This window comes from Eulemur rufifrons, chromosome 7 (assembly GCF_041146395.1).
Source record: "Eulemur rufifrons isolate Redbay chromosome 7, OSU_ERuf_1, whole genome shotgun sequence".
Classification (NCBI taxonomy): domain Eukaryota; kingdom Metazoa; phylum Chordata; class Mammalia; order Primates; family Lemuridae; genus Eulemur; species Eulemur rufifrons.
Genome location: NC_090989.1, coordinates 255313072 through 255338294, shown reverse-complemented (window position 1 = coordinate 255338294; position 25223 = coordinate 255313072). Strand labels below are relative to the sequence as shown.

The following is a 25223-nucleotide window of genomic DNA, read 5'->3' as shown; positions in this document are numbered from 1 at the left end:
CTCAGTCACTTCCTAACCTGCAAGGTTGAACTAAAGTGCCAGCTGTTCCAGGTGGTGTTCCCCGGGCAATGCTCCCTCCCTCTCCCATCCCCACTCCTGTCTTGGCTCCTATGACTCTTGGTAAATATCTCAGCTGTTCACCCACATGGGGCACTGTCTGTTGCGGCGCCTGCACCCAAAAGGCCTTGAACTCCTAGACAGGGACCGCCTGCTGCCTCGCTGTGTGCCCACACTGCACCTCCCACCTGGCAGGGATGTTTTTTAGACCCGATCTTCCCAACTCAAATGGGCTAGAAGTGTGCACGGACATCAACCCTTCAGCCCCGTGGGCAACCTGGCACAGCATGGGGTGGCCAGCTGCTACTGGCTGCAGGCAACCCCATAATTCCCCCCACACATCACACATGCTGTCATTTTCTCTAAGCTGTTCTGGACAACGGCCCTCCTGCTCAGCTCTCTCTGACACATCACATAGGCCTCTACTCAAAAGGCAGAGTTAAGTCCTGTGACCACAGGGGCTCTTCCAGCTCTCAGCCTCACTGATTCCTCCGCTCAGGGGAAATCTAGCCAGGGTTTAAAGAGCACCCTGGGCCCTTCTGGTGTTCCAGTCTGCCCAGACCTGGAGGTGACCCACTGGTTCCCTGTTGGGAACCACCTCCTGCACATTCTCGGCTAGAGCCCAAGCCAGGCCCTGCTCTCCCTTCCTTCCAGATCATATCCTGTTTCCAGGTCCTGGAACATACCCCTCTACTACCATATTCTGTCGCTTCTTGTTAGGACGTCTCGGTATTTGCTTAAATGTCACCTTCTCTAGTGTTGTAGAAAAAAAGGCCATGGAATCAGAAATCAATTTACTCAACATCTGCTTACAAGGAAAATTGAAAGGGGGTGAACACCGGCCAGAAACTGATACTGTCTGTCATACATCAGTTCTTAGCGCATCAATTTTACAGTGTCTCTTTTACACAAGTACACACAGGATTCCCACCTACCCACCTACCCAGACACACATGCCGTTCTAGAAATTGTTTTGGGATCCACAGGAGAGGGAGGCCCTACACTCAAAGAAACTTCAAAAGTCAAATTATATGCATTTGAAAAGAGATTCACATACACACTTTGAAACAAGAGGAGTTACATAGTTATGTAGTAAACAAGGTAAAATAAATGTGAAAGATTAAGAATTTGAAAATACATTTGAAAAGAATTATTAATCTCAGTACTGGTTCAAAACAACAAAGAGGAATATGCACTGAATCTCTATAAATGCTTTTTGTTCAAGGAAGTAAAACAATCTTTTTTGTTAGCTGGGTTTGTAATTTTATAATATGTGACATAAAATTTTGTTGCTATAGAGGGGCTGATTTCAGCGTTACCCTCATATTTAGAAATTGTAAGCTCCAAGCCCCACACTCCCATCCCCTTTACACTGATCTGTTTTTCCCTATTGCGCACATCGGCGTCTAACGTACCATGTGACTGCTCACGGTGCTTATGGTTTCCTGCGCATCTGCCCCCATCTGAACGCAGATTCCCTGAGGCAGGGATGGGACACGGCTGTATCCTCAGTGCCTAAAGCACTGAGGCACATGGCAGGCCTTCAAAATCTGTTGAAAGAAGGAACGCGTGCCATTTCCCTCTCTTTGCTCAGAGATAGGAATGCTTTCTGCATTTCTCTGCCTACAAAGATCCTTTGACCAATCCCTTCTCCGGTGCGGAGTGACCACCACACAATACTAACTGGACACAGAGCCCAAGGGCAGGAAGGGTAAGGGCAATGGAGGAGTAAGGCAGGGTGTAAGGAAGTGAGATCTGTTTGGCTTCGCAGGGCACGAGAATGAAGGCTTAAAGGAGAGGACCCGAGCAGCCGGTTCTTGCCTCTCTGTGCAGGCACACAGCAACTGGAGGTCGTGGACTTGCCCTTGAGCCCACCTCCCCTTCTGTGCCAGCCGCCTTGAAGCAGAGACTGCCTCATTTCCTCCTCCTATCTCTCCAACGGGCTTGACGCAGGGCCTGGCCCAGAAATACCTGCTGTGTAAGGAGGGGCTGGTGGCGGCGGATGAACGCCAGGTCTCTGGAGACCACCACTCCTGCCCCAGCTCACCCACCCGATGGCACCAGCAAGGCAACTGAGAATTCAGAGAATGGCACTTTATTTAAGACTTGATTTTTTTGCCATGATTTTCTACCGATTCTTCCATGATGGTGTCATCTTCTTCAACAGTGACCAGGACCTTCTTGCCCACGAGATTAAAGATGTCTTCGGGAGGATAGCCTTTGGGCTCGCCCACCTTCACAGTGAGCATGTCCAGTGTCAGAATGGTGCCTTCCGGGATTTTCACTTTGGCCACCACAGACTTGCCCAGCTGTGGACGAAATTAAGACTCAGTGCCAGCTTCAGAGAAATAACTAGTACACATCGCTTTACACCCAAGGTCCCTGACCCGTCTTCACAAGGTACCTTGGGAGCAGGGACTCTGTTGTCCCCAACACCGCCCAAAACACTATCTCATAAACAGCAGGGATTTGGTCAGTGTGGGGTGAATCCAGAGACTCAGAGGAGGGGCATTTGGAAGAAAGAGCAAAGGAAAGGGCTTGGGCTATGTAGACAAGCAGGTTCAAATCCCAGTGAGCTGGGGATAAGCCGTGTTTAGTTTCCCTGTAAAATGGGAAATAACTGTGCCTGTATCTTGCCAGATGACTGTAAGGATCAGTGATAATACACAATGTACCTGGAACATACATGGACACTGATTCCTTCTGTCACCACCTAGCTCCACATCTCATTGTAAACATGGGGAAACTGAGGCCCACAGAAGGCGGTGGCTTGGCCAAAGTTGCAAACAGGCAGGATGAGAACCTAGAGGATGAGATTCCTGACTCCCGCTCTGCTGCTCTCGGGGGGCACAAACCACTCTATTTGGTAAAAAAGGAGCACGGAGAGCTCACAAGACGGTCAGTGTGACAGGAAAGAGGGCTCCCCAGGAAGGGCAGATAGGACAGGCAGGTGAGGGGAACGAAGGGTGCCTGACGCTCACGACCAGTGTCTCTGTCTTCTCCACAAATGCTTTCAAACAAATTATCTATTTTATTCCTCCACATCCTCCACGCGAGAGCCCAAGGAATCAATTCTGCGTGGAATTCAGTGCCAGGATAAAATGCCTGTCTTATAGCGTACTGTTTGCTCAGGGAGCCAACTTAAGCGCTCAACTGCTGTAAATCTCATTCTAGTTTCTGGTATAATTCTCTCCCCATTTCCTCTACAAAATAGTTGATTTCTTTTTACTATTATTTTGATTTCCTGGTATATATGCATTTTTAATTTGGGGTAGCAGGTAGGCCCCACTAGAATAAAAGACGACAATATTCCCCACGAATGCCTGGTGTTTGATCTTTGCCTTGACCCGGACAGCCTGTGGCAGATTAGGTGTGTCTACATGCCTGACAGCCCCAAGACACCTGGCTCTGTGACTCAGAGGGCAAGAAGGTCCAGGCCACAGCTTCCAAAAAGCCCTTATAGTCAGTGTGCCAGGCAGTGCTTCTTGGCCTCCTCATCCGTCTGTCTGAAGGTCAGTGCTGCACAAGGAATACTTACCTGCATCATCACGCACCAACCGCCGTGATGACTCACTGCCATCTATCCAGTGCCTCCCCTGCTTGGAGAACGCCGCAGGCTCTGTTCCCGATGCCTCGCAGAACCCCTTGCCTCAATGTTTCCCAGGTTTTTGAGAGCTTATCTTCTCCAAGAGACCCTGGACATGACCTATCCCGGGGCTCACCCCCTTTATACCTCCTGAAGTCTAGCAGCACTGGGGCCACAGGCTTCAGAGATCTAGTGGAAGACTCTAACATAACCTAGGAGGTGGCCAGAAAAACCACTAAAGTTCACCTTATGTAACATATTTCTCCTACTGCTACGAGTAACTACTGTACAAGATACTGCTGTTATGAGTAACCGTTCTCCTGCTGCTAACACGAGCCTGAAGAAATTCAGAGGAGTTGGACCAACACTCCTTTAGCAGCTCATCAGCCTGGCTCAGGTAGCGCTGGTACTGACTGTCCTCTCCGATCCGCCCACCTGGTCCCCGCTCACAGCAGTGGAGCCGAGCGGGGTCGGGCAGGACCCACCTTCTCATTGCAGGCCATCTCACAGGGCAGCAGCTGCTTGGTCGGGGAGCCCATGGCCCTCTCCACGAGGCGCACTGACCGCACCAGCTCAGCCAGTTCTTCAGGCTCCAGTGAGGCTGAGTGGTCACTCCCCTTCCAGGTCTTGTCCAAAGTTATGTGGCGTTCCAACACCTTGGCCCCCAGAGCCACTGCAGCCACAGATATTGCTATGCCTGTTTCATGCCCAGAATACCCGATAGGAATGTCAGGAAAGACCTTCTGATATTCCTTTAAAATAGAAAAAGGAGGAAAAGGTTAAATAGTGTGGTGCTTTAGGCATATTCTCCGGGGTCAGGCAGATCTGAGTGGAGCCCAGTTTAGCCACTCGCTGGCTGTGCAACCATGAGCAAGATGCTGAGGTTCTCTCAGCCTTTCTTTCCTGGGGATTATAAAAGCACCTGTCCAGGGCTGCTATAAATGCATGCAAAGCACTCAGCATGTTGTAAATGCTCCAAAAACAATAGCTATTGTTATCATTAACAATGAATTTTAAGAATGTTTCACATTGCACAAACCACCAGGAAAAACAATGGAACTATAACCAAATGCCTAAACTCATTCAAAGAGCATCTGTCACATTTAATTAGCCTGAGCTGCTGAAAGCAAGTGTGCTATATGCAAAAATACCATCAATAATATATACAGCCCAATCTCAAAACACTCCTTTGGTGGAGATGCTAAATAATTAATTAATCAGTTATCTATAATCCACTGAATACAACAAAAGACATTCTAAGACGGGTGAGTCTTGTCAGTGAGGGTGACCAGAAAGCGTAGGTATAGGAGAAAGACTCGGATGGGGTTTGATAAAAGATTAGGACAGTGGAGGGGCAAAGGCCTTGAAAAGCAGGCTTAAGGGTGTGTGACGGAGCGCAGGTTGATAGGTCAGAGAATTCAAACTGCTGTAACATGGTGGGTGGGCCCCAGAGCAGGTGGGCTGGCAAAGTAACTCTCGCCGTGCTATGGTATCAAGAGAGAGGAGGACATGACAGGACCTCGGGTGGGGATGGAAGAGAAACAGTGTTCACAATATACTGAGAAAGAAAATAAACGGAAATATCTGGAGCTACATATACTAAATTGTTAATTATGGTAATCTCAGTGGAATGGAATTACAGGAGATGTTTATTTTCTACCTTATATATGTTCAGAGTTGTCTGAATTAAGAAAAAAATGTTTAAGTTTTTAAAATGATTTTGGCCCGGCACGGTGGCTCACAGTAATCCCAGCACTTTGGAAGGCCTAGGCAGGAGGATGACTTGAGGCCAGGAGTTCAGGGCTGCAGTGAGCTATGATGACACCACCGCACTCCAGCCTGGGTGACAGGGTGAGACCCTGTCTCCAAGAAAAATAAGCAAATAAAAATAAAATAAAATGATTTAGAGATGAGCTAGAAGTGGAGAAAAAACTATCAGGATCGGGAGGGACAGAAAATTTAGGTAAAAAGACAGCAGTGTTTGTTTTCAAAAAGGTTAAAATTTTTCTTAAGTTAAAAATAAAGGCTATGTGGCAACATGTAAAAAAGCTTATACTATTATGGAAAAAAACCAGAATGTCAGATGTTATGCTGAAAGGAAAATATAAAAGGAAAACTGGTTAATTGCAATATCAGGATTGTAAGTGTGTGTATATATATATTTAGCATTCCATTAATGTTACCATAATGTTTTTTATGATAATTACATATGTATTTGTTTTCTAATTAAGTTAAGTTTCAGGGGCTACCAGGAGGAACTGATAGAGATGGCCTGACACATTAAAAGACAAAAAACTAGGCTGACGGGGCCCAGGTTCTAGTCCCCGCTTTGCCACCAAGCTGCTGTGGGGCCCCTTGGGACTGGACTTCACCATCTGTAACGTGATGGAGTAGACAAAATCTTAGGAGACAGAAAGCTCCCTCAAGGCTGTCACTGCAACCAGTTTGAGCCTCAGGGATGCTCAGAATTAGAAAATAAGAGAACCAGCAAATAACAGAGCAGAAAAAGCCAGAAGTTTCAAGAAGGTCTCCTATAACTGAATATGAAAAAAGACAGATATCCATACACAGATGTTGATAGCAGCATTATTCACATTAACAAAAGGTGGAGGCATCCCAGTGTCCGTCGGCAGGTGAACGGATACAGAAAATGTGGCATATGTGAAAGATGGACAATTATTCAGCCTTAAAAGGAATGAAATTCTGACACATGCCACAACATGGATGAACTTCGAAGACAAAGTAAAAAAGGCCAACATAAAAGGACAAATATTGTGTGATGCGACTCATATGAGGTACCTGGAGCCAGATTCATAGACACAGAAGGTAGAACGGTGGTTACCAGGGGCGGGGCAGGGAGGAAATGGGGAGTTAGTGTTTCATGGGTACAGAGTTTCAGTCTGGGATGAAGAGAAAGTTCTGGAGGTCGATGGTGGTGATGGCAGCCCAGCAGTGAGCATGTGCTTAATGCCGCTGAACTGTACATCTCAAAATGGGTAAAATGGTAAATTTTATGCCTTGTATATTTCACCACAATTTAAAAGAATAGAAAATACACTAAGGAAGGAAATGAGCCAGCAATTCAGAGAACAGGGGCCTCTGACGGGCAATACACACTGGTAAAGAAAATGTGTACAAAGGCAATTACGAGGACTCCACTCTAAATTTTATAATGGCAGAAATTAAGATTGGTTTTAAGAAAATTTCATTTATAGTCACCCTCTTTAAAATGCATGCATTCCTTCAACTGCTTGGTTCTAACTTGATTTTATGACACCAAGACTGTCAGAGGATGTTCAAATTACGAAGTACGCCATGGTTGCTCAGAATTTTGGTTACCAAAAAAGACTCTATCTGCCCCACAATAAAGGGCCCACGAAAAGCCACAGTGCTGCGGCCTGATCAGGCAACAGCCACCCCCGCTCACCGAGATGACGCGCAGGTTGACGTCCTCCGGCTGGAGCGGGTAGGCGCTGGTGCACTGGAGGAAGCAGAAGTTGGGGTTGAGCGCCTTCACAATCCGATAGACCTGCTTCATGGTGTCCATCGACTGCATCCCGCTGGAGATCACCATCGGGCGACCTGGGTAACCCAACGCCAACACCACCGTCACTTTCTCTGTAAGGTTCTGACTCCCCCTCAAACGCATCCCAGCTGTTGGTACCATCATTCAACTGAACTCCACAGACAACACTTAAAACACTGTGGGGAGACAGAGGTGAGCTTGGTGGGTTCCTGCCCTCGACCATAGGAAATATAGACTCCCCTCTGCCCCCCAACATTATTCTTGAGCAAAGTGAACTAAATTCAGGAGCGGAGGAATTTCACACTCCCAAAAAGAAAGTGAGCACCTCCTCTGACTAAGAGGATGCACAGTATGGCAGTACGGTCGGGTGCACACTGACCCCCAATTCAAGAGTGTGCGTGTGTGTGAGGCCTGGGGCTGCCACTCCCAGCTGCGCTGGGCAGCACTGTCCTTCTCCACGTCTCGGGCGCCTCCTCTATGAAATAAGTATAAAGCGTCATAATCATGACCCGCTTCAGTCCTACCTTGTCATGAGGACCAAATGAGATCGCTCACGTTGTAAAACCACTTTATAAACTATACTATGTAGATATCTAGATATTATAACTACAGAATATTTCTCAAATCAGCGTTTCCTCTAAGAAGTTTTATATATATTGTCATATCTTTAATTTCTTATAAATCAAAAAAATTTTTAATTAAAAATTTTTCTTTAAAAAATTTCTTATAAAAACGGTCATATACTTAATTTCTCCCCTTTCAAGTAAGCACATAAAAAGTGGAAGTATATGCTGATTGAAAAGAGGTTTCTAAAGTTTGTCTTCATGAGATCTACCCTGAAGTGAGCCACCACTAGGGCAGTAAAAATATGAAAGTTTGGACTCCCTCAGATTTTATGACAAAAATTAGACACTCACCTTTTTTGGCAGTCTTTTCCAGATAAGGAAAATTGTTAGTGTCCCCAGATCCAACTTTGAAAAACGGAACATTCAGTTCGTGCAGAAATTCAACTGCCATCTACAAAAATCAAAGAGAAGCTCCTTTTCACTATTGTTTAAAAACACTGTCCTCACAACAGAGGAGGAATAACATACAAATAGAAAAGCCCCCTCCTCTAACTCAATGAGAAGGACTCTTAACAACTTGAAAGCAGGCAAAGATTTGTTCTCAGTCATTTCATTGAAGCATTTATTCATATCCACCCATCCACTTGTCCGACAAATACTTAGTGCTGGTCTGCACTGGCTATGACAATCTGGAAAGGAATATCGCTGGCCAGACCCTGCTTTCCCCAGGGGCCCCGGGCCCAGGGAACAAACACGAAAGGGTCATGACCTAATGCTGATACAGAAAACCAGGCAGTGAGAAAGTGAACAGCCCTCAAAGGCTTTCCCCTTTACTCAGGGCCAAATAGGCTGCAAAAGAGGTCATTTCAATCCTTGCCAAAGGGGAAAATGGAGCAGTTTGTGGCCCGGCCTTGACAGTGATCCATAGTTGGCAGGGCCCATTAAACCCAGGCCCTTTCAGACCTCAAACCATGCAGCCCACAGAAAAGCAAACCTTGGCCACTTTTTTGGATGCAACATCACTGCTTGCCATTATCTATCTAGGGCTCTTCAACATCCTTCTCTGAGATTCATCAATAAGACTCAGGAAATTGGTAAACATCAGCAAATGTTTGCTGAAGGAATCAGTCACAAATTATAAGCGTAAAACCTCAGTTTGCTGTCAAATTACAATAACTCAAAGTCTACTTTTTATTACTCTTTGTTTTCAGTTTTATTGAGGTGTGATTGGTATACCAAAAACTGTATAATATATATACAATTTGGTGAGTTTGGAATATGTATACACTCATGTTACCATCACCACAAAGTAATAAGCATATGCATCACCTCCAAAGGCTTTCTTAAGTCCTTTTTTTTTTTAATTGAAGCTGGACTTCAGAGGGAGGAAGAATCAATGTCTCTGAATGGTTCCAAATATCTTAGTTCTATCCTAAAATGCTGCCTGTGATTGAGAGGTAAGTTAGGGCTTGATGAGCTAGGCCAGTGCTTCTGACACTTGATCACATGCACACAAATATCCCAGGAGTCTTGCTAAAATATAATGCACATTCTGATTTTGTTGGTCTACAGTGGTGCCTAAAAGTCTATTAAGTCCTTTGTTAATGCCATTGTGCTGCTGCTGGCCCAGGAATCATACTCTGAGTGTCAAGGAGCTGGACCACCAGGCATGAAAATCCAGAGGGCAGAGTGTGGTAAGGAACATGAGAAAGTTGCTCTGACAGTGGCTCTTTAAATCCACCCACTGCAGCCTGAGCTCCGTCCATCTTCCCAGCAGGTGATGAGCTACTCCAAACACTGCTCCTAACTTTGCTCCCTTGTAAATCCTCCAACATTGGGGTGGGAGTTGCTGGAGAGCCGGGAGGAGCGGTTAACTGGCCAGTGAACAGCTTCAAGGCACCGTGCAACCCTCGCAGTCCAGCAGACACGGTGCCATGTGGCCTGAGTGCCACTCACCTGCGAGTGTTCAACTACCTTTCATGCTGTTCTTGCTGCTCTTCCTTCTGCTTTATTTTTCCCCTTATCTTTCCCCTTCCACATTTTTCTACCTCACTCTTTCCTTCTGTTTACGTGTCTCATACTGTTAACCAGCCCTAATATCGGACGGAAAAACATCTGTTTATAATAGATTTATTGAACAAAGTCTTTTTTTCCCACCCTTCTCACTTTATCTGGCAGATGAAGAGGGCCTTTTCTGTTTAAAGGGGGAAACCCCATACTAAGTTCTCCTTCATAATGTTCGACTGCGGGGTCCTCCAGAGCATAAACACCTGGATGAGCCCACTCAGGAGAAGGGCAGAGCGAGCAGGGACAAGAAGGGGTGAAATGCAGGGGAAAAACCACTCTGCAAAAGCTCACTTACAGAGGCAGTAAAATCTGCACGGATTTCTATAATTTTCAGGCGAGGAATAAAGGGGCAGATTCCCGCGGGCCAGGGAGGGGCGCCACATTCTGCAGTCCTCCTGGGGAGCCAGCGCCACCTGGTGGCCATTTAGAGGAGTCATCGCGCCCTGGGCAGGGCGCCCCCTTCAGTAATCTGGAAGGTTCTGCCTGGCCTTCCGGCCCCAGGTAGTAGCGCTGCGCCCTGGGGGGCCCTCTTCTTGCTGTGGACTTTTGGCTTCCCCTAGCCTGCCCACCCTGCTGTCGCGTCCCCTCTCCATGCAGGGTGCAATGCAGCCAGCAGTCTAAGGACCCCTCCCTCCCTCCCACCCCACAGCACAAAGCCACAAAGCCTTTTGGAAAGGAACTCAGCCACCTGTGACCCTCCAGCGCCCTACTGCGTTCAACGCCCAGAATAGGGCCCCACCCCAGACCCGTTTGCCGGGAAACGCTGCACTGCCGTAACTCCTTAGAGGGTCCTGGTAGATCAACTTGTCTGATTTTTAAACCCAGGGTTTCCCAAACTTATTTGACTCAGAACTTTTTGGGTTCCAAATCAACTAATGAGGATGGACAACGAGTGCCCACAGAACCGCCTCTCTGTACTGTGTCTTGTAGAAACTTTGGAAACTGCTGATCTAAGTGAGGGGTCACAGGAAAGAGAGGAGCAGGGCTGGGATTTTTCTAAAGACCACTCCTCTCCCCTCAGTTTTTAGATCCTGCAGGAAATGAAAAAGCAGCCCATGGTGATGAGTTGGGGAGAACTGGGAATGTTCTAGAGCTTCCCAGGACGAGGAGATGGTGAGAGGGAACCGTGAGCCATAAGAAGACTGGGCCCGCCCTCGGCGCAGTGGCTGTCGGGGTACACCGTACTTGGACAGAGGCTGGAGCCCTGCTGGCGGGTGGCAGGGGAAGGGAAGAGGCAGGTGCTGGAGGGAAGGGCAGCTCTGCTGGGACGGTCGTTGCATGTGAGGGAAGCACGTCCCTCAGGGGCCACCTCTAAAGTCCTGGCTTTCATTTGCTTTCTCAGTACAACTTTCCAATTAGACTAAAGACGCTCCCTGCTCGTTTCACTTGCCTTACACAGCTTCAGTGCACCTTTTGACCAGGTTCCCTGATTGTTTTCTTGGCCTTAATAAAATTCTGCCACACCTTAACATTTCCTGGGGACACAGAGAACGCCCTAGAACAGCATACAGAGTGGAGAAAACAGGCCCTCAATAAATGCCTCCTGTCTATAAGGAAGTCAGGGTGGGTAAAGATGGAGCCACTGGCTAGGTAAACACAGAACACCGGGGACAGCCGGGTGGACAGGAAATGCTGGTTCAGCAACAGGGACCTGGCCAGCAAGGTAAATTAACACTCGGAAAGGCTCCTAAGAATGCATTTTCCTCTCACTCCCAGTGCCCCAGATCAGTCAGGGGACCAGCTGGGAACAAATGGCATTCCGAGGACACAGGAGCCTCTGAGCCCAATCAGGCTGAAGCAGAAAAACTCCTAAGGGTTCTGAGTGGCAGAAAGCTATCAGCAGTGGGTGCAGACCAGCCTGTGCTTGCACCAGTGGGCTTATCTCACTGGGTCCTCCCTGTAGCCCTGAGGGAAGGTCTCTTTACAATCCGTTTCTACAGGTGTGGCCACTGTGGCTCTAAGAGGTTACCTGAAGGGCCCAAGCCACACAGAAAATGTCAGCACCAGGACCTGAACTCAGAGGGTATGGCTCCAGAGCACGAGTCCCAGACAGCAGAGAGGGCGTCCTGGGGAGTGGAGGGGGAAGAAACCAAAAAGGAGTACAGGCAGAGGAAGCCCCCACCACCAAACACCCAGACCCCTTTCTATCTCCCAACTGCTCCTGCTTCACAACCGAAGCTACCGGAAGGGAACGACCTGAAGAAGTGACTTTTCCTCAGCAGTCTCACAGACGCCAGGAGGTACATTTTCCCTACCGTCAGATCCAGAACCTCAGGGGCTGGAAACAGACTGAAGAAAAAGTCCTCTTTCCAGGTGTAAGTCACCTTGGTGACATCTTCTCTGGTTCTATGCTGAGTTGGGACATCAGAGCAGGGAGAGCCCTTGGACAGCAGCTTGTTCGGCACACAGAAAAGGAAATGGAGGCCCAGGGAAAGTTCCCTTCCCTCCAGCACCTGCTCTGGTGCGCCTCACCAGGGTCACACTGAGAGTTAAGGGCCGAGTCAGGGCAAATACCAGGATGTCCCGGCCCTTAGCCTGGGTTGCTTTCCATGAATGCCGACTGTGTGCTATGCTTTATATCAATGATCACACTTAATCCTCACAACGACCCTACCAGATGGGTTCTGCTACTAACCCCACTTTGCAATTGAAGAAACTGAGGCACAGTGAGGTTAAATAACCTCCGAATGGACACACCAGGAATGACAGAAAGAGCATATTCAAACTCAAAATCTGACCCCGGCGTCCACTCACTTAGCCACAAGGCCATACAGCCAGGGTATGGGCCACACAGCAGGGGTGTGCACTACACAGCTGGAAAAAATTTTTGGAGATTTGTGACAATTTGAAAAAACTTGCAGATGAACTGGGTAACCTAGAAATACTGAAAAAATTAAGGAAAAGTTAGATGTGTCAAGAATGCATAAAATTTATGTAGATACAGTCTATTTTATAATTTACTACCAAAAATATACACAAATCTATATAGACTATGTAGCAGAAGTATATATCATACAGCCAGGGTATGTACCATTCAGCAGGGGTTCTTAACAAACAGGTTAGGATTAGTCCTCCAAACGAAGTACTTCTCAAAGTAATTACTCTGGAAAAGGCCATATGCTTATTCCAAAGATAATACTAGGGATCCAAAATACTTTTGTACTCTTCTTTGGGAATTCTCTCCAGAGCCTACTTACAGGCCCTGCAAAAACACAAAATCTGTCTCATTACTTACATGTTACTAAGTCAGTTCACATCATAAGTTTTGCCCAGGAATTTTAAGTCTATTCACATTTGGCATGACAACAATTAGTTATTTCTTGAACCTAAACCTGCTCTAAGGACAAGGACTTGGCTGTCCCTGCGTGACTAAGTTCTACAGCAGTTCCCAAAGAGCAATCCCAAACCATTCTGAACCAAGAGTACATGAAATAAACATATAACAAAAACAAATGTCAAATCTGGAATATGACTCTCGTTTCATCAAGATATTTACATAAGCATGATGCTATGCCAGGACCCGGGTTCACGGTGGTGAACACAACAGACGTGGGCCTGTCTTGAGCACTGCACTTTACATAAATGATCTCACCTGTTGCAGAAGACAAACCTACGTGCTAGGTATTTTTCTTTTTTTTTTTTTTGAGACAGAGTCTCGCTCTGTTGCCCAGGCTAGAGTGCCGTGGCATCAGCCTAGCTCACAGCAACCTCAAACTCCTGGCCTCAAGCGATCCTTTTGCCTCAGCCTCTCGAGTAGCTGGGACTACAGGCATGCGCCACCATGCCCGGCTAATTTTTGCTATATATTTTTAGTTGTCCAGATAATTTCTTTATATTTTTTTAGTAGAGACGGGGTCTGCACTCTTGCTCAGGCTGGTCTCAAACTCCTGAGCTCAAACGATCTGCCCACCTTGGCCTCCCAGAGTGCTAGGGTTACAGGCGTGAGCCACTGCACCTGGCCGTGCTAGGTATTTTTAACCTACCACCTGACCCTTTACCTATGAGGAAACAGGGTTCACAGTGACCTGGGCTCACGGAGGTGAACACTGTGGTCAGGGGGTCAGGCTCTGGAGTCAGATCGCCTGGGTTGGAATTGAGTCTCTGCTATCGACACCCTGTGTGTCAGTTTCTTCATCTGTAAAATGGTGATAATAACAGTCCTAGCTCAAGGGATCAAGAAGAGTAAATGAGTCGGTAGAGTTAAAATATCTAGCCGAGAACTTGGTAATAACAAACACTCAAATGTCAAAGATCTTTGTTCTTGATCACCCAGCTGGTTATGATACAAGTATAAATAATACCCAAGTCTTTTGGATTTCAAAGTCCATGTTCTTTCCTCCTTAACCTTTTTTGCCTTACAGATTCTTTAAGAGTCTGATAAAAGCCCCTGATCCTCCCTTATGTTTGGCTCATTCTTTTATTCATTCAACAAGTATCTCCTAAGTACCTACTATGTGTCAGGCATGGGGAACTTGTGGGCCTAACAGTCTGGTAGGGAAAAGAACATTTAAGACATAATTACAGAGGTAAAGAGCACCATGAAAAGATGGGGAGGGAACCTAAACCGAGTAGGGCACAGGGAAGAATTCCCTGAGGAAGTACTGTTTAAGCTGGGATCAGAAAAATGCCCAGGGCCAGGGTGCTTGGCTCCTAGGCCAAAAAGCCCAAATTCCATCTTGCTGTCCGCCAAGTGACCATCGCTTTGAAAGAACAGTATTTAATCAGAAACAAAACTCTGTGATCTGTCTGATGAAAAACAATCCCCCTTTAGGGGACACCCCACACAGTCCCAGAGTCCCTCCCAGGCTGCGGGTACACCCAGAAGGGCTCACACAATAACGTCCCTGAAATGTCTTCCTGGAAGCTGCTCGGTTCTGCAGTTGATACTTACGTGACTTACTCATTCTTTTCTGAAATGGAGGCTGCTATGCCACCAGTTCAAACTGAATTTGCACAAACCCAGTTCTCAGATTTGGAACAGGTTGCAGGGCAGGTCCCTGCCTCAGCCTGCAGGGCAATAATTAATGGAAGATCAGCAATCTATCTAAGTAACCACTTCGGTAGGGTTTCCTTACAAAAATCTGTGCTCTTGCCTCCTAGGCAGCTCCTGGGCCCAGAGACTCTCCAGACAACATCAGTCTTGAGCCAGTACCAAGGGTGGTGCAGAGCAGGGGAAAGCCCAGAGGCTCTGCAGAGCTCTCAGACGTTCACTGCGGGAGTCTGATGCTCTTGGAAGCCTGGGCTGACTGCCGGGAGGCAGCAGCTGCCGATCATGGAAAGCACACTGCTCTGGGCGTCAGACTGCTGCCTCCAGGACCTGTTTCCCAACTGTGTGACACTGAACATATTTGCCAGCCCCTCTGAGCCTCCATTTCTTCATCTGTAAAATGGGGCACTGTGGGGATAAAATACATTACTGCATGTGAAGATGCTTTGTAAACTATAAGGTATAATTCAAAAGTAGGGAGTCGTGATTGCTAAATGCACAGTTAGAACTGAAGAATGTCATGCTTATGAATGCTGTGAATTAAGGAATGAATTTGGTCTACAGAACCGAAGCCTCACACTGCCAAGTTTCCCAGAGGCCTAGGTTCTACACCCCGCCTCCTTTTTCAAACCACCAATGGCCTGGCTGCATGTGTGCTTATTTTGATTCAATTTACAAATATATTTTGGAATTGGAAAGGTGGCACAGTGTCAGAGGTATGCTGCAGACAATCTGGTTGACCAAAAGAAAAGAAAAAGTGTTTCAAGACAGCCAGGTACATGGCTCACACCTGTAATCCCAGCACTTTTTTGGGAGGCCAAGGTAGGAGGATCATTCAAGGCCAGCCTGCACAACATAGCGAGACCCTGCCTCTAAAAAAAAAATATAGAGCTAATATATGTGAATCACTCAGAATGGATTTTTAAAAAAAAACTGTGTCAGGAGCCATAAAAATGTTCTTAATTTTCATCTAATAATCTATTTCTGAGAAGATATCCTAAGAAAATAACCCAAAACAGAAAAAAGATATTTATCTCAGCACTATATATTAATAGTACAAAAAACTGAAAGTAATCTTCGTGTCCAAAAGTAGAAGAATGGGTAGGTATATTATATCTCATGCTCCAGAAGAAATATTATATTACACTGCTATTAAAATCTTTAAGCATAGGGTGAAAGCTCGTGGTATGATGTTAACTAGAACAAGCATACACAGAACTAAGTGTTCACAAACAGTACAGGCAGCCAATAAAACGTGCATATGAAAAGACTTCAGGAGGAAATACATAAAAGAGCTGCTATATAGGGATTATAGGTCAGTTTTTGTCCCTTTCTCCTGTTTTCTAAACTTTCTGTAGTGTTATTTTTATAACTAAAAATTTTTTTACATGCAAAGAAAGAATACGTGAAGGACTCTTAAGGAGACAGTCCCAGAGCAGATGGGACCCAAGACCTGGCTCCAGCTGGACTCTGCTAGAATGTCCACATGGCCAAGCCAAAGCCACCCAGGACCATCCTGCGAGCCACACCCTCTCGGACGGTGCCAATATTGCCCCACCCAAGTCAGCCAAGGATAGTCACCAAGGGGCAGATTCCTGTTGGAACTGTGGTTTCTAGGCTCCTAATCCAGACCATTTTCCCCTGGGAGAAACCTTCCCCAGCTGGGGTGTCCCCACAAGCTTTAAGGGACACTGGGGTTCCAGCGTGGCTGCCCTCTGCTCCCAGGGACAGCTTGTTCTTAAAGCTATGGTTTCCTCCCCTAGACCCTCGCGGGGCCTTGGCTCCTGCCGACTTCCCGCAGAGTTGGGCACAGAGCAGGTGGGCAAGGTGGAGCTGCCTCTAAGCAGAACGCCACCAGGCTGCCCGCTGTCTCCTGGGTCTGCTAGAGTGACAAATGACAGAGCGGCAGAGGGCTCACCTCGTCCATGCCAGAGGCAGTGAAGAAGATCCCAACCTCCTTGGCATATCTCTGCAGCTCCCTGTACTGGTCGTGGCTGAACTCCAGGTGCCGTTTGTGCTCCCCGTATGTCTTCCCCCAGGAATGCTTCGAAGTGTATGGTCTCTCCAAGGCTTTCCGATTGAACTTGAATTCCAGCTCACTCTTCTGGAACTTGGCACAATCAGCCCCACACTCCTGCAACACACATCAGGAAGCCTTTCAGTGATCTGTCGCACATTCTCAGAGACAGCAGAAATGCTGGGGTAACCGAGATGACACCACTATCTCTAAATATAACAGATTGTTTTTAGACCGACAGAGACCTTAGGGACCCCCCCTAAAGAAAAGAAACAGGAAAAGCAAGAAAGTCCAGAAGGAAGAAAAGGTTGTTTGAGGATGGAAGATCTCCCCACTATTTTTCCCTTTTAAAATATTAATACAAAAAAATGTAGGGCTTTTTTGCTTTGTTTTACATTGTAATATTAAAAATACTGAATCAAAGCGTTAAGGAAGATTTTAGGTTTTATAACTCAGCAGAGGATAGTAAAATGAGCACTGGACCAGAATTTAGTAAAGGAAGTCAGATTCAGGCTTAACTCTGACCCTAACTCTTAGCTAAGTCACCTCCCATCTCTGGAGTCAGTTTCTCCATCTATATAAAGAGCAATTTGGGCCAGCTCCAGGACTTGTAAACTGTTCTGAGGAGCCCCTTGCAGGAGCAGGTAAACGAAGGGAGGGGCCCTGTTCTGTGACTTCAACAATAGCAACGCTGCTTTTTGCTGTTTTGCACTGGCACTTTTCTGCATGTTCCGTTTGTTTGAATAACAGCAACAAAAAAAAAAACAAAAACACAAAACTGAGAAATGCCCCAGCCTAGGTAATCTCTATTGAGCAGAAGTGATTACATAAAAGCTGGATAGTCTGACTGTGAAAGCTATAACTCTATTGCTGGTCAGCCTCCAATCTCCCAGAATTGTTGTTAAAAACTACTCAGTAGAAGGAAGAAGTAAAACCCTCTAAAGTCTCATCTCACTGCCATTTCTGTAGACACAGAAGTATTCATGCTATTGAAAACCTCCTGGGTCCAGAAACAGAAACATCAGTGCTAAGCATGTTACTCCACTCCTGAAAATATCGTGCGATGGCACCCTCAGGACTTGGTGCTGGAGAGAAGTTCAAAGAACATTAGAACTGAAAATGACCTTGGGCAACAGAGTTCTCATTGTCTAGATGAAGATCCCAAGGCCCAGAGTGACTTGACCACAGTCACACAGTGTCTCCAGCAGAGCCGGCCAGGTCCCTCTCCGAAAGCCTGCAAGACTATTCATTCGAGTCCTGGCCTGCGCCTGCAACAGGGACTTGTGCTACCCCAGCTCTCCAGCAAGCTCCTGAGGAGGCCTTCGCAGAGTTGCTTTGGGCTCCCTTTGCTTGTCGTCTCCCTCTGAAGATGCAGACTTACCCTCAAGAAGTTAAAAAGTTTGTCTCTATCTGGGCAAACCTGCTCCTTACAGGAACGTGACAAAGGTGAAATAGCACCTTTGACTAATGACAAGAACTCAGATAGAGTTGCACTACATTCTATATAACAGCAGTTGTATGAGGAGAGAACAGGTTCCTGCTCTTCTTTTCTCAAAAATGAGTGATTTCTTTATCTGCTTAATGCTATAGGGGACTCTAGGTTCAGGAATCATTGTCCCTGTTTTACTATCATGCCGATGGTTTCTTTGTTCAAAGTTTTATTGCTTCTCTAATGCTAAGAACAAGCAGCGGAACACCATGATGATACTCCATTCTCACCAATGTTTGAAAGTTAAAAGTATATAGTCAATTAGTAAATCTCTAATTATAATAATATGTTTACATTTGTATGTAATTATATAGTTTAATAAAAATAATGCAACAAACTCTCCTTTTAATATTGCAAACAGATTTGTTGTATGAGCAAGCCAGCTTGTACTAATACACTCTGGGTAACAAAACTTGCAAATGTGACTCCATCTACAGAAGGCAGCCAAGACAAAATTAAAAAGTCCTAAAATATAAGGATTTCAAGAACTTCTACTGCTTTAAATTTTAAAACAAACTCACATATTGCAAAGCATGGAAAACTGAGGCCTAGAGAGGAAAAGTCACCTGCCCAAGATCATTCAGCTAGTAATGATATCCTGACACCAGTCCAGGGCTCTTTCCACTTTAATATGGCCTCAGCCTCTTCATTCTCCTCCCCCTGGAGAACTATCCACCAAAATTAAAAGATAGAAAGTGAGAGAGAAAACTATAACTTTGTATCCATAACTTCCATATCTCTAGGAATTTTTACATCATTCAAAAAAGTCATACCTTGGAAAAACTGGCTGCTCCCCTAAATTAAGAGCAGGAATTTCCCCCTAGGAAACAATGTGCAAAGGCTGGAGCCCTGTGGCTAGGAGCAAAGACTTTAAATATCTATCACTGTATTTACTAGCTATGTGCTCTTGAGCAAGTCACTTATCTTCTCTTAGCCTCTAAAAGGAAATCTACAGCATCACAGCATTGGGTTATCATAGGACTTAAATGAGATAGTGCATTTAAAGCACTTAGCCCAGTATCTGGTAGACTAAGCACTCAAAAAATGTTAGCAATTGTTACTTTTTAAAAATATTTTTATGACTCAGTGGTTAGGCTTCCATAAAAGCAGTTAGTCCTGAAAGAAGAGTAAGACAAAACCTAATCCCAAATGATACAAAATCAGGTGAACTAATACAGGGAAAGGAAAGATGGTGTGCGATATCACTAAACCAAGGAATCCCAGCGCAGGCCTCGTGTTGGGGGCTGGGGGTCATAATGAAGAACATGGCAGTCCCTCCCTTCAGGGGGACTCAAAGTCTAACAGAGAGAGAGAGGGACGGGGGGGGGGGGCTTAAACAGAAATCATAATAAAATGGGGAGGGGTTGGTGAGAAGGGGTTGGAGAAGGCATCCAAAAAGTAGAGCTGAAGACAGCTCAGGAGCACTGATATTCACAAACATCTTATCACTAATAGATGACATTTATTGAATCCTCTGTGCCAAGTACTGGGCTAAGAGCTTTACCGAAGTTATCTCACTTGATCTTCATAGCAACTTGGAGGTAAGTACCATTATTATCAAGCCAGGTTTTCAAATAAGGAAACAAGTTCACAGAGTGTAAGTAACTAGCCCATGTTCACACAGCTAGGAAGTGATGGAGTCAGAATTTGAACTCAGAGCCTTGGCTTTTAACGACTGCATACTCCACACACAGGGAATGGCAGGTGAGAGAGACCACAGCAACTTCCAGAAACTGCAGTTCCTAGAAATAATCCAATGTTGCTGGAGGATGTCAGAGATTAAATATGATGGGCAGGAAGGGGCCAGGTCATTAAGATCTTGACGGCTGTGTTAAAAGGTATCGACTCTACCTGCAGGCAATAGGAAGCCACTGAAGGTGCCAGGGGTGCTATGATTTTATCAAGTCTGTATTTTAGAAAGATCATTCTGGCATCAGGAGGAGAGAGAAAGAGGTCGAGTTAGGAGGCAACCGCTGTAATGCAGACAAGTCAGGAGGGCAGTCGAGCGGGCGATAGGGGATTCCAAAGGTTTAGAAGAGGGAACTGGCGATCGGCAGGACAGGCGGATGCAGAGGACCAAGAGGGCGAGGAGAGCGGTCCGCGCTCCCCGAGGCCCCACCCCACCCGGCGCCCCTCTCTCCCCGAGCTCCCTCACCTTGGCGGTGCGGATCATGCGCTTGGCCACGTCCAGGTCGCCCTGGTGGTTCTGGCCGATCTCGGCAATGATGAAGCACGGGTGCTGCCCGCCCACCCAGCGCCCGGGACACAGTTCCAGCTCCAGCGGCATCGCGGCAGCTCGCAGTCCGGCGCCTCACTGCCCGCTGGGTCCGGCCGCCGCCTCAGCGAGTCCTGCAGGCAGCCCCGCTGGGCCCACACGCCGGCCCGCCACGTCAGCTCGCGGCCGTTGCGCAGCCAATCCCCGGCCCCCGCCTCGCTCCCGACAGCCAATCGGTGAGAGGGGCGGGCTCTCCCGCGTGAGGGGCGGGGCGCGGAGGCCAGGACCCTCCCCTGCGCTCTGCGAGCGGACCCCGGCCCTGCAACGCGGTCTCTGACGGTGTCCGGGTCCTTGCGCGCGCCCGGGCGCGAGCGCTCCCTGAAGGAGGCTGGCGGTGGCCTCCAGAGCCTAAGTGCAGCTGCTAGGGCATGGGAGAGCGCGCTCTTCCGTGTAATGGAAAAAACGGATTCTGGAGTTAAAGTCATAGAGCAGGTTCGAGTCCAGCCTCCGCAAACTAACCAGCTCTTAATCATGGATACGTTACTTAGTCTTCCTGAGCATTCTTTTCCTTTGTCCCTGAAGTAGGAAAATAAAGTAGAACTATGAGATGATATAGAGAAACCTCTGATCACTGTACTTGGCCTGTAGTAATTTTCAGTAAGTAGCCGTTTCTATTGTATGAGAGTCAGCAAGTTCAAGAAGTTCCACTGACTTGTCCAAAGCCATCGGGAAGGCCAGAGCAAAGCTGCGACCAGGACCCTGGACTGCCTCCCAGCCCAGGACTCTTAAAATACACTGGGCTGGATTTCAGACAAACTTGAGACATGGAGTCAGACTGATTTCTAGCTCAGCTTACCAGAACCCATGAACAAAGTTAAAACAATACCGAGAAAGCACCTTTGGATGGAAGGTGAGAGGGTGGTTTTGGACATGTTGGTATCAATGCGCAGGTGACACTGCCCAAGAAAGAGTAGAGGGGGCGGGGCACGGGGAAGGCAGCTCTGAAGCTCAGAAGTCTGGCTGGGGAGGGAGATCTGGGAGCCACTCCAGGTGAGGAAAAGCCTGAGGACAGGCGGGACTGCTGCAGGAGAGAGTATAAAGAAGGGTGAGATGCAGACCAGCCAACCTTGGGCAGCTGCCCCTGGAGGAACCAAGAAAAGAAGTCAGAAACAAATAACATAGAGCAAGTGTGTGTCCCCAGGAAGGGAGACCCACAGGGTCAAAGGCCTGGAGCAGTCCAGGAGAATGAGGAACAAGAAGAGACAGTGGACTTGGGCATCAGAGGGCCATTGGAGACAGCAGATTTGGTGGCAAAGGGGAGTTGAGGAAACAGGAATGAAAATAGGTCTTTTCTTGGAAAAGCTTAGTTGTCAAAGCAGGTGGAAAATGGACCCTGGGCTGGAGAGGGGCCCAGAGTTGAGAAAGTGCATGTTTGGAGACCAAGAGGAAGCAACCAAAGGAAGGAGGGGGATGGAAGTGGGGTTCATTCGTGCACAGCCCGAGGGTGTGTTGAGCTAGATGGCATGCGCTTCGTGTCTCAAGTTTAAACGGACTTTCACATTCTCGGTGAAGCTGAGCGGCAGACCTCCATCACAGAGAAAATGAGATCCAGCACTAAAGTAACTCAGTCACTTTTGGCTAAAGAAAACTGTTGTGGTTTTGCATAATTTGTGAATAAGTGGAGATTGAATTTGAAGAGGAAAAAGAAGAAATCACACTTAAAAATAGTCATCCCACAAAAGCAATTTAGGCCAATGTTATTATTCGTGACAAAAACTTTCAGTAAGTTAGAGTAGTAAGGAGGAAAGGATGCAACTTCAATTCCACTCTTGTTCTTGTGTTTAAAGCCAGTTTCTAGTGCTTTCTGGTGTTTTTTCTGCTTGAAAAATGAGTCAGTGTTCAATTTGTCAAAATGAATGAGAACATGAGGGAAAGTCTTTAAAAACAAATTAAAAGCTGGGTGTAGTGGTACACGCCTGTAGTCCCAGCTACTTGGGAGGCTGAGACAGGAGGATTGCTTGGGCCCAGGAGTTTGAGGCCAGCCTGGGCAATATAGCAAAACCTCATCTCAAAAAAAAAAAAAAACAAAACAAAAGAAAAGAAAAGAAAGACCCAGTGAGGGACACTTTCCTGTTCCTGACAGGAGAGGGCAAGAAAGAACTTAGTTTTGGAGGAACTAGGGTACACGGAGTGCTGGTTCATTCAGTTGAGATTGAGGATGGGGGCCCAGTTTCCAGATTAGACCGTCTGGGTCTGAGGCCCCAGTGACCACCCCGGCTATGCTAAGCCCCTTTTGAAGTTGGCTCCTAGGAAGCTTCCTCCAACCTAGGACTCCTGCCTAATTTTTTGCCACTCTGTGCTCTAGCTACACAGAACTATTTTGAGTCCCCCTAGAGGATCATGTTCTCTCATCTCCAGGGCTTGGCACAGGCTGTTTCCTGTGCCCGTACACTTCCCACTCCTCCCCTCCTTGCTGAGCCTCGCCTGGCCACCTTCTGCAGGTCCTTTGGCCCAGAAGTCTCTTCTTCTTTGAACCTTCTCTGATCTCCCCAGCAACCTTCTCTAGGCTCCCACAGGACCCTCTTCTTCGCCCACTTCTCACCCTCTATGGTAGCTGCCTCTTCTCTTCTGTCATTCCCTCTAGACTGTGAGCTCCTTTGGGTCGGGAATCTGCTCAGCACTAAACCCAGGGCAAAGCCTAGCGATACAAGGCTGAACAAGGCCAAGCAGACCTCCCCGATGTTGCTTAGAGCCTTAGATTGTCACTGTGTCCTGCAGCGTTGGGAGCTCCTTGAGATCAGGGCTTGGACCATTACCTATTGTGTTCCCTGCACGAAGCACAGGACTTCTTAACACCTAGTAGGTGCCAACAAATATTTTCTGGATGGGGAAGTGCAGAAAAGATGACAGCAACGACTGAGGCATAACTGACTCCATCTGTTTTCCTCAGGACACATTCTGGCACCACGTGACTATTCCCTGAGTGGTCACTGAAGTCAGCTTTCTGGCAAGTTCCTCTGAGGAGTAAGTGAGGTATGAGACACCGGAGCTCCCCAACCCCAGCTGCCAAGGACCTGCCCTGACATCAAGTGGCCAAAGAGTCTGATTCTCCCCAGGGTCTCAAGTTGTTCCATCTACAGGCAGCCCTGCCGGTCACACCCTCACCCACACCTTCCTGCTTCCTGGGCCTTGGTCCTCCTCCCTGTAACACTCCCTGTAAACATCGTTTTTATGCCGTCCCTGAGAGAACAGGCCCCCATCACACCCTGGTGTGGCGGCGTGGGAGGTGAAAGCCAACTCACACCGTCTCCCTCGGAGGGTTTGGACCTGTGCCACACCGCACTCATACATCCACCAGATCATTCTCGAGTGCCTGCTGTGGGCCAGGGACCTCAGCAGGCGCTGCCGATAGAGTGCAGAACAAAGAGTTGTCGTCCTTTTCCTGTAAACTATAGTTTACGATAAAAGTAAAGTATATTCACAAATAAATATATGATCCTGAATTATAATGAAGGCAATGAAGAAAACAAATTGAGTGCCGTGTGAGAACTAGTAAGGGGACCTACTTTATTTACTTACCTATTTATTTATTTTTTAGAGACAGGGTATTGCTCTGTTGCCCAGGCTGCAATGCGGTGGTGCGATCACAGCTCGCTGTAACCTTGAACTCCTGGGCTCAAGGGATCCTCCTGCCTCAGCCTCCTGAGTAGCTGGGACTATAGGCGCATGCCACTAGGCCTGGCTAATTTTTCTATGTTTTTGTAGAGATAGGGTCTTGCTATGTTGCCCAGGCTGGTCTTGAACTCCTGGCCTCAAGTGATCCTCCTGCCTTGGCCTCCCAAAGTGCTGAGATTACAGGCATGAGCCATGGCACTGGGCCCAGGGGGCCTACTTTAGATGGTCAATCAGGAAGAATCTTTCTGAACAGTCAACATTTAGGCTGAGACCCACCCTGCCCCCCAAATTCCTACAAATGACAATAATCTCTTCCCTTTATAGATCCCCCACAGGATACTGAAACAGTATGGTGTCCTGAGAAAAGTACAGAGTTTGGGATAAGTCAGGTCTGGGTTCACCTCTCATCTCTTTCCTTTCATGCTGAGAAACCTCTCAACTTCCTCCTCTGCGAGATGGGAACAGCCACCACGAGAGGGCAGCAGTGACAATTGGACGAGAAGAGGCATGTAAGGCCGTTTTCGGCCCGGACCTGCAGGCCCAGGTTCTTGCCCTGCCCAAACCTTTACGGAGGGGTCTCATTCCTGAGCTCCCACTCCCTGTCCTGTTTTGACTGCCTGCCACCTGTCAGCACCTTCCCACCCTCAGACCTCGTCCTGACAGTTTATGCCTGTCACTGGCCTCGTCCCTAGTTAGGCTGGTCCTGCCCTCCCCGCACCCCAGTGGGGACAGTGGGTCGATCCTCCATCTCACTGTCCCTGGGAATCTCGTCCCTTCACAGAGCTTCAGGATCTGTATCCTCACAGGAGACCTTCGTCACCAGCCTGCTTACTCACGGCCACCTCTGAAAACAACCCACTACACCAGGACACCCAAAACAGCATGGCCTCAGCCATGGGGTGTGCCACCCCAATCCAGACATGTGTTAAGAGATATTATTCAGGCCAATAAGCACATGAAAAGATGCTCAACGTCATTAGCCATCAGGAAATGTGAAACGAAACCACAATGAGAACCTTCACGCTTGCTAGGATGTCT

General features: G+C 47.3%; 1 protein-coding gene across 1 annotated transcript; it reads right to left on the bottom strand.

Moving 5' to 3' along the window:
• Positions 1–1217: 1217 nt before the first annotated feature.
• NANS (N-acetylneuraminate synthase) lies at positions 1218–20653 on the bottom strand. Its single transcript, XM_069474469.1, has 6 exons — positions 20451–20653; positions 16708–16923; positions 8087–8186; positions 7071–7225; positions 4129–4395; positions 1218–2366 (listed from the first exon to the last, which is right to left on the bottom strand). Exons 1-6 carry the CDS (start codon positions 20580–20582, stop codon positions 2157–2159), a joined length of 1080 nt encoding a protein of 359 aa, XP_069330570.1. The 5' UTR covers positions 20583–20653; the 3' UTR covers positions 1218–2156.
• Between the last annotated feature and the right edge of the window lie 4570 nt (positions 20654–25223).

Bases quoted from the DNA above. Each gene is read 5' to 3' on its own strand.
- NANS (XM_069474469.1), bottom strand. From the start codon at position 20,582: ATGCCGCTGGAGCTGGAACTGTGTCCCGGGCGCTGGGTGGGCGGGCAG. The intron at 16,924-20,450 runs GTGAGGGAGCTC...TGTGTGTTGCAG, and splicing joins GCATGATCCGCACCGCCAAG to GAGTGTGGGGCTGATTGTGC. The intron at 2,367-4,128 runs GTGGGTCCTGCC...TTTCGTCCACAG, and splicing joins AGATGGCCTGCAATGAGAAG to CTGGGCAAGTCTGTGGTGGC.